Raw genomic sequence first — 8,909 nt, forward strand, 5'->3', positions numbered from 1 at the left:
GCAGAGATGGTACTAGTGCTACTTCAGATACATATGCCCCTTTGGTTCCATCGACTACTCAACAACCTCCTACGACTGTTGTTCCTACTTCACTTCCTCTACCACCTCCACCACCAACACCACCACCTCGTCGTTATCCTTCTCGTGATTGTAAGTCTACTCAATTGCCTGATTTTGTTTATTCAATTTATTCTGATTCTTTTGCTTCTTTTCTTACATCTGTTCATAGTTTGTCTGAGCCCTCATCCTATAAAGAATTCTTGATCCTCTTTGGCAAAAGGCTATGGATGAGGAACTTGCAGCTTTGCACAAGACAAATACTTGGGACATAGTACCTCTTCCGCCAGGAAAACGTGCTATTGGGTCTCGTTGGGTATACAAGATTAAAACCAAGTCTGATGGGTCAGTTGAGCGTTACAAAGCCCGTCTTGTGGCTAAGGGATTCTCTCAACAATATGGTATGGATTATGAAGAAACATTGCTCCTGTGGCCAAAATGACCACTATTCGCACTCTTATTGCTGTTGCATCCGTTCGTCAATGGGATATTTCACAAATGGATGTTAAAAATGCTTTTTTAAATGGTGATCTTCAGGAGGAAGTTTATATGGTACCTTCATCAGGTGTTTCTCATAATCAGGGTGAAGTATGTAAGTTGAAGAAAGCTTTATATGGTTTGAAACAAGCTCCAAGAGCTTGGTATGAGAAGTTCTCTACTGTGATTAGATCTCTTGGATTCCACTCTAGTGATCATGACTCTGCTTTATTTGTTAGGACAACTTCTCATGGTCGTATTATACTCTCTTTATATGTTGATGATATGATTATTACAGGTGATGATATTGATGGGATTTGTGAGTTGAAATTACAGTTAGCTAAAAGATTTGAAATGAAGGATTTAGGTCCCCTTCGCTACTTCTTAGGGATTGAAGTTGCCTATTCTCATAAGGGTTATCTTTTATCGCAATCCAAGTACATTGCAAACATTCTTGAGCAAGCTGGTCTCTCTGATACTCGAGCAGTAGACAGTCCTTTAGAGATGAATGTGAAATATGTTCCCTCTGATGGGGTTCCTCTATCCGATCCTACTTTGTATCGTACTTTGGTTGGAAGCTTGGTCTACCTTACTATTACTAGACCTGATATTGCTTATGCAGTGCATGTTGTTAGTCAGTTTGTTGTTTCTCCCACTACATTACATTGGGCAGCCGTGCTTTGTATTCTCCGTTATCTTCAGGGAACTCAATTTCAGAGCCTTTTGTTTCCGTCATCCTCTTCCTTAGAGTTACGAGCTTACTCTGATGCTGATTGGGCTGGTAATCCTACTGACCGTAAGTCTACCACAGGTTTTTGTATTTTTCTTGGAGATTCTCTTATCTCTTGGAAGAGTAAGAAACAAGATATTGTTTCCCGCTCTTCTACAGAAGCTGAGTATCGTGCTATGGCATCTACCACTACTGAAATAGTTTGGTTGCGTTGGTTACTTTTTGATATGGGTGTGACTCTTTCTGAACCAACTCCTATGTATTGTGATAACAAGAGTGCCATTCAAATTGCCCATAATTCTGTATTTCATGAACGTACCAAACACATTGAGATAGACTGTCACTTCACACGTCATCATCTTCAGCATGGTACCATTACTTTGCCGTTTATTACTTCCTCCTTGCAGATTGCTGATTTGTTCACGAAGACGCATTCTATTAAATGTTTTCGTTTCTTAATTGACAAACTCTCGATGCTCCATGTTAACACATCGTGAGTTTGAGGGGAGATGTTAAATAATAGTTATATTATTATTGTAGGTGTAGTTTAGTCTTTTATAATCCCTAGTTTATATACTCTATTGTAACTCTTGTTCCTTATGTTTTTGGTTTATTGTAATGGAAAACCCTAGCCTCCTTTTCTCTTTGAATAATCTCAATAGTTAATAAAACGGATGACTACTTTCTCTCTAGACGTATGTCATCTGTAGACGGAACTTGATAAACAACTTTGTGTGTATTTTTTCTCTCATTCTCTTTCTCCCTTGCTTGTTTAGTTTGTTTGGATTATTGTTATTGCTATTCCTCTTATTTTTAGTTGTCATTTTATTCCTCTACGCGTCAAGTATTATTGGTGTGATTACAAATTCACAACATATACGATGTGTATATAGCATTTCAATTAAGTAATATATATATATATATATATATATATATATATATATATATATATATATATATATATATATATATATATATATATATATATATATATATATATATATATATATATATTATAGCTTTGGTATTCCTTGATCTGATGTGTAGCTGGAAGTTTGTGATCAGTACTTTCCAATAGTTGGAATGTTTGCATAGTATAGGAATAGGAGTATTGTCCATCTGTTTTGGCTTGTATCATTCGGCATACCTTGTGCCTTTTTAATGAAATTTCTTTGCCTTTTTCAAAAAAATAAAAATATATATATGTATTGTAAAAAAAAAAGGGCGCTAGCTATATATATATGACCTTTTTGGTACACTGGTTTTAGTTTCAAAACTATATAGTTTCTAATTTCCATTATCCAACAGCATTTTTAGAATATTACAGTTACTAATTTTCTTCCATGTTTAGAGAGATGCAAAATGAAATAACAAGAAAGATACATATAGAATCAACAAATAAGATCAATAATTTATTTATTTTTTCACAATAAATAAGATCAATTATAAATAGTATATTTACATATAATTACATTTCGTATATTTAATTTGTTATACTCAAACAATGAAATAATATTATGTTTACATCTATGGTGTTTATATTTCGTCAAAAAAATAAATAAAACTGGTGTTTATAAGGATTTTTGTATAATATTGTTAAATGGAGCTTATGTAATGTTTGGTATCTGGCGTGAGAAACGTTTTGAACCACAATCCTGAGAGCTTTTGGTATCTTTTCAAACCATTTCTGTAATCTATAAATGTCATTCCAAATCTCACAGTATAACCTCTTTGCCATTCAAAATTGTCCAACAATGACCATGCAAAGTATCCCTTTATATTTACACCAGCGCTGTATTTCATTGGAAAAAAGAAAATCATATAGTTAAATTCCGTAGTACAAGAAAATGAAATTAACCGATCTTTAGATATATCAATATATTACTTACTTGATTGCCTCTCTCAGATAAAAAAGATGACGATAATGGTAATCAATTCTATAAGTATCAAGAAGAGATTCCTCAAGTGATAATGAAGGATCATCGTACTCATTTATACCTACACATTATGAAAAAATTGAAATATAGTTTCGAAGCTAACAAAAATAGATTTTCAAATAGGAATTTGTATATACATAATAAATAGTTTTTTTTTTTTTTTGCATATTATATTTAACTTTATCTTGAACAAACTTTCAATGGTATTTAAAAGAGGAAAAATATGATACATAAATTATTTGCATACCGTTTTCAGTGATATAAATTAAAGGGTTGTTGTATTTTTCTTTGGCGTATACTAGAAAATCTCGAATTCCTTTTGGATAAACATACAACCAATCTGAAGCAACCTAAAAGGAAATACACAAAAATAAGCTTATTAGTTACTCATTAAAACAAAACCAAAACACAAGATGCTCTGCAAATTTTTAGTGTCAAAACTTACATTTAGACCAATTGATTTTCCATCACGTGTAACTGCAATCACAAAACGAAAAGGAATACCATCAATTAAATTGATAATACTACTTTTTTTTTTATAGTAATAAACTCAAGGGACTTACATGAAAAAAGTGACAGTGAATCTGTTAAGTAGCTAGAATTTGCATTGCTTAATTGTGGTGCATTAGAAGCATAACAAGAAGAGTAATAGTTTACGCCAATAAAATCAAATGAACCACTGACTAGCCTAGATTGTTCTTTAGTAAATTTTGGTAACCGTGTTCTAACCAAGGCTCGCATGGTTTTTGGATAATCTCCATTAACTAGGGGATCCATAAACCTACAATAACACAAAAATTGGAATAAATTAAAGAACTTATATACATCACTTAAAATTAAATACATACTTTCATTAAAAAAAAATATTGAAGCACATTTACCATCCAAACATAAAGTCGAAAGCTCGTTCGGTAGCTTTTTGATTAAGTTTATTATCTGAGAGCGGAACAAACCAATTTATGACCAATGTTATACCTATCAAGCCATTTTGACAAACCTGCACTCACATTTGTCTTTTTTATTACTAACTATTCCAAAGTCAATGTAAGAAAGTAAATACTACTACAATTTAAGATATTATGTATATTCTACATTTGTCAAGTAACAAACCTGATATTTGGTCTTGTACACATTAACCGCAGAAGCATGAGCCAGAAGTTGATAATGTGAAACTAAATAAGGTTCTGTTCCAGAATCACCACCGGTACAATTTGGATTAAACCATGAGGAGCAACGGCCTGGTGCCATTGCACCATTTGCATATCCATTTTGACTGTAAGTCCATGGCTCATTCAAAGTTATCCAATGTTTTACCCTGTCTCCAAATGTTTTAAAGCAAAGCTCTGCATAATCTTGGAAGTCTTTTCTGTAGTTCAAGATATGTTCATATCAATATGAGAAACATGTTGATCACAATATATTTTAACTAAACTTTCATTTAATGAAAATTGTATTTTGTATAACTCACATAATGAGAGGACTTAAGAAGCCACCATATTCATCTTCAAGAGCTTGAGGAAGATCCCAATGAAAAAGAGTTACAAATGGTTGTAAACCATTTGCCACCAATTCATTGATGAGGTTGTTGTAATAGTCGATTCCTTCCTGATTAATTCCTCCACTTAGTTTTCCATCTATATTAGTTAAATAACGGATAATCAATATATTATATATATAATAATTACGCATAAACAAAAGGTAGATGGATAATAAGTTGCGCCACTATTGTAGTCTCATTGGTACAATTAGACTTACTTGGAAGTATTCTAGACCAAGAAATGGAAAATCTATATGCATCTAAGTTCATATCCTTCATGATGCCAACATCTTCCTTATAACGATGATATGAGTCAATTGCAACATCTCCATTGTTTCCATCCATGATTTTTTGTGGATATCTATGAGTGAAAGTATCCCAAATACTTGGTCCTCTTCCACCTTCACTTGCTGCACCTTCATATTGATATGCAGAAGATGCTGTGCCAAAGATGAAGCCTTTGGGGAAATCATTCCTATTCAATGAAGCTAGCTGCAGTGTATTAATTATTTGTTCACCTTGTGTTAAAGTAATGATGAATGTTGAAACTAAATGTAAGAGAGAAAATAGGAGATATCTATTGCTTAATGCCATATGTTCTTATTTTTTGCTTAATTAATTGCTTTTTGTGGGTTATGTGTTATGTAAATAATGCAAGCTCTTTTATAGGAAAAGAGAACTTTGGTGTGCAGGCTATAGGCGGTTGTTGTACATTAATTAGTCAAATACGGCAGGCTATGGATTTATGAATAGAATTTATGGAAAAGATAACTTTGATATGACTTTTGTTTATTAGATTAAAATGATTAATTATGTATTACTGCCAAATATTTGTCCCGTATTTTTTAAACTTTAATTTTTTTACAACTAATTTGATTCAAAATAAATAAAAATTTGTAATTTTTTTTAGTGTTATGGATTCCCACAGTAATATTAATTGTAAGGATTTGAAGTATGGAGATAGGGAAATCATACTTCCCGAAGAGAATAAAATGAGAAAGTAATTCTCGCTCTATCCCTAATCTCTACTAAAAATGTAACATTTAGCATCATTGTTAAATAATGAAGTTCATCATTCAATTATCTCACTCATGATATTGTTTAAAATAATGAAGTACATTATGTGGTGTGCAAAATTTGATTGTTATCGCTCATTTAGGTTCTAATATATACGTCCCACTTCAACATTTTTGGCTTTAGGCAATGACACTATAGGTCTATTTGGGAGTTTGGTGGGAAAGACGACCGAGAAATTAAAAAAGAAAAAAAAAAAGAGTAGTAAAATGAATCAATTTCAATTAATGATTTTTTTTTTCTTTTCATAAAACTAAATCTTTTAATTTAGAGAGTTAAAAATTTGTATTAGAGAATAATTTTGAAGGATATTCAAGGTGTGGATAAATTTTATAAATTTAATTTATATTATTATAATTATATATTAAAAATTTATTAATCATAAGAAAGAATTAATTCATTTATTTTTTATTTTTTGTACAGAATTAATTCATTTATTGTATATGTATTAACGGAAAAAAAAATATTCGAAAAATTGTAAAAGATATTTCTATTTATTCTCTATTTCCTTCCAACAGAAGTCTTTCTTCACAAATATGTATTATTTTAAACCAAGTCATTGAGCCCAAGTGATTAATGAGTTTCACCAAAAATGATGGATTTCAGGAAAACCCGGGTTCGATTCCTGGGTAGAACAATTTATTGGTCAGACTTTACTTACCTCGCGGCCGAACTCTAGACTACGTACTAGGGCCCATTTTCCCTAGGAACCAGAGGGTTATAAACAAAAAATAAAAATAAAAAGTCTTTCTTCACTCTATCTCTAAACTCTCACATGCTAGCTCATCGGTAAGAGTTAATTGTGTAATTTCAAAGAACAACAAAAGCTCAAATCTTTCTAAAAATCGTGTAAAATAATGATTGTATTAATATTATCATTGTAATTAAGATTATCACACTTGAGCTTGAATATATATTTTTCTTAGCTCAAGTGAATCAATTTCAATTAATGAATGCTTTTTTTTCTTTTCATAAAACTAAATCCTTAATTTGGAGAGTTAAAAATTTGTATTAGAGAAGAATTTTGAAGGATTTAGTGTTTTGAATAAATTTTACAAATTCAATTTATGTTGTTATAATTAATAATTTATAATTTTATGAAATTTATTTTTAATAAATTTTAATAATTATTATAGTTTTATAAAAATTATTATTAATTATTCAAGTGTGAATTCGATTTATTTTGTTTTATTTAAGTGTGAATTTAACCACGAATACAGTAAGTTGAAACTATAAATTATTATTAATTAAAAATGACTTGTTTCAAAAAATTATTAATATTGTCATTTTAATTAAAAATTATTAATATTTTATAAATCGTTGTAAAATGGTTATTATTAATATTGTCTTTTTTTTTTTGGTTGATAGACGAAATGACAAAGTCATTGAAAACTCACACACACAGAGTAGAGTAACCGGAGTTCGAACCCCAGTCCTGACGTCCGACACTAGCAATTTCGACATTTCTGTCAGTTGAGTTAGGATTTGTGGACATTAATATTGTCTTTTTAATTAATAATTTTTTGAAACAAGTCATTTTTAATTAATAATATAGTTTCAAATTATTATTTGTGGTTGAATTCAAACTTGAATAAAACAAAATATTACCATGTACGTAGTTATGAGATAGATAAAGGTTGAAAAGTTGTTCTGATTATTTAGGATTTGGGAATTTGGTCAATATTTACCTATATATATATATATATATATATATATATATATATATATATATATATATATATAGTTCATCCTTAAAAAAAATGTTTAATTTCAACCATTTGAATGGAAATTATGACCTCTAACCACATATTCGGGTCAAAGACTCAAATTAAGCTATGTTGTCTGAATGTATATTTGTCTCAAAATTGAATAATTATTGATATGTGTCATTCTGAACATGAAATATTGGTCAAATATTTGATGAAGTACTTTGTCAAAGAATGTAGGTACCCTGAAATTAATCAATAGGATAAGATGAACATTGTGTAGTATGAAACGAAGGAGGAATGGACATATGTGTTGGGGAATCAAAATTCTTTTCTGATTTTCAAGATAAAAAAAGGATAGTAATAAGAATTTTGTATTCCATGAACCAAAGCTCTGATGTTAATTTATTGGAGAGTTCGGCGAAAATTTGGAGAAATAGTAACATATTGGATGATAACACAACTTTCTGAATCTTAAGAGATTAGGTTGATTAATAGATCATCTCTTTTAACCGGTCACTTTCAAAACCAAATTCAACCCTACAAAATCGCAACTTGTAATGTAAAGTGAGGATTGCCCTCGCATTATAAACACAAATCCAAGTCATCTCGCGAGTAACCAATGGGAAATTTCTTAACACATCCCCTCACGACCAGCACTATTGGGCTTGTTGCGTGGATATAAATGGTGGGTGGCCTGATAGCGAAAACCTGGCCCAACGGATCGTGACTCTGATACCATCTTAAATTGAGAGTTGAGCCTAACTCAACCCTATAAAACTGACTTGTAAGGTGAGGATTGCCCTCACTTCATAAACACGCATTCAGGCCATCTCATTACCGATGTGGGACTTAAGATATATAAATGCTTAGGGGTGTATTGGATTGAGATTTTATGAGACAATTTTGGCAAAAAAAGTCTTGATGATTTTATGAGATTTTGTTGGACTATATTGATTTTGTGAGATTTCAAAGACTTTTTTACAATCAAGATTTTTAACAAATGATTTGAATGTATTTTGAGAGATTTTTTTAAAAAGACTTTTTACAATCAAGATTTCATAATACTTTATATATTAGGAAACTTTTGTATATTTGGAAAATTTTAAAAGAATTAATAAATTTTAATTAAAGAAATTATATTTTTGAGAATCCAAATATTTAAACAAAAAAAAAAACCTTAACGTTTTTTTTTTTCGTATATGTTTCTAATCGCCAATAAAAAAAGTTACCACCACCACCACCATTAATGGGAAACAGAAGCACATGAATGTCAGGAAAAAAAAATTCGTTTGATGTAAAAAGTTGTATTGAATCAAAAGTTTGTAAAAAAGATGTAAAATTTGTTAAAATATTTTTTTGCAAAATAGCATATTTGATAGGTAAAGAAG

At 30.4% G+C, this 8,909-nt stretch overlaps 2 protein-coding genes across 2 annotated transcripts; one reads left to right on the forward strand and one right to left on the reverse strand.

Annotated features, from left to right (window-relative positions):
* The first annotated feature begins 495 nt into the window (after nt 1–495).
* LOC123914740 (uncharacterized mitochondrial protein AtMg00810-like) lies at nt 496–1,761 on the forward strand. Its single transcript, XM_045965918.1, has one exon. The coding sequence runs from the start codon at nt 496–498 to the stop codon at nt 1,759–1,761; it is 1,266 nt and encodes a 421-aa protein (XP_045821874.1).
* A 904-nt stretch (nt 1,762–2,665) lies between these two features.
* Nucleotides 2,666–5,375, reverse strand: LOC123917868 (beta-glucosidase 12-like). The gene is made up of 9 exons (XM_045969745.1): nt 4,957–5,375; nt 4,670–4,835; nt 4,312–4,567; nt 4,083–4,198; nt 3,765–3,982; nt 3,647–3,678; nt 3,449–3,551; nt 3,154–3,262; nt 2,666–3,056 (listed from the first exon to the last, which is right to left on the reverse strand). The coding sequence occupies exons 1-9, from the start codon at nt 5,330–5,332 to the stop codon at nt 2,861–2,863; spliced, it is 1,572 nt and encodes a 523-aa protein (XP_045825701.1). The 5' UTR covers nt 5,333–5,375; the 3' UTR covers nt 2,666–2,860.
* Nucleotides 5,376–8,909: the final 3,534 nt, after the last annotated feature.

The sequence above is a fragment of the Trifolium pratense genome, linkage group LG3, assembly GCF_020283565.1.
Source record: "Trifolium pratense cultivar HEN17-A07 linkage group LG3, ARS_RC_1.1, whole genome shotgun sequence".
Taxonomy (NCBI): Eukaryota; Viridiplantae; Streptophyta; class Magnoliopsida; order Fabales; family Fabaceae; genus Trifolium; species Trifolium pratense.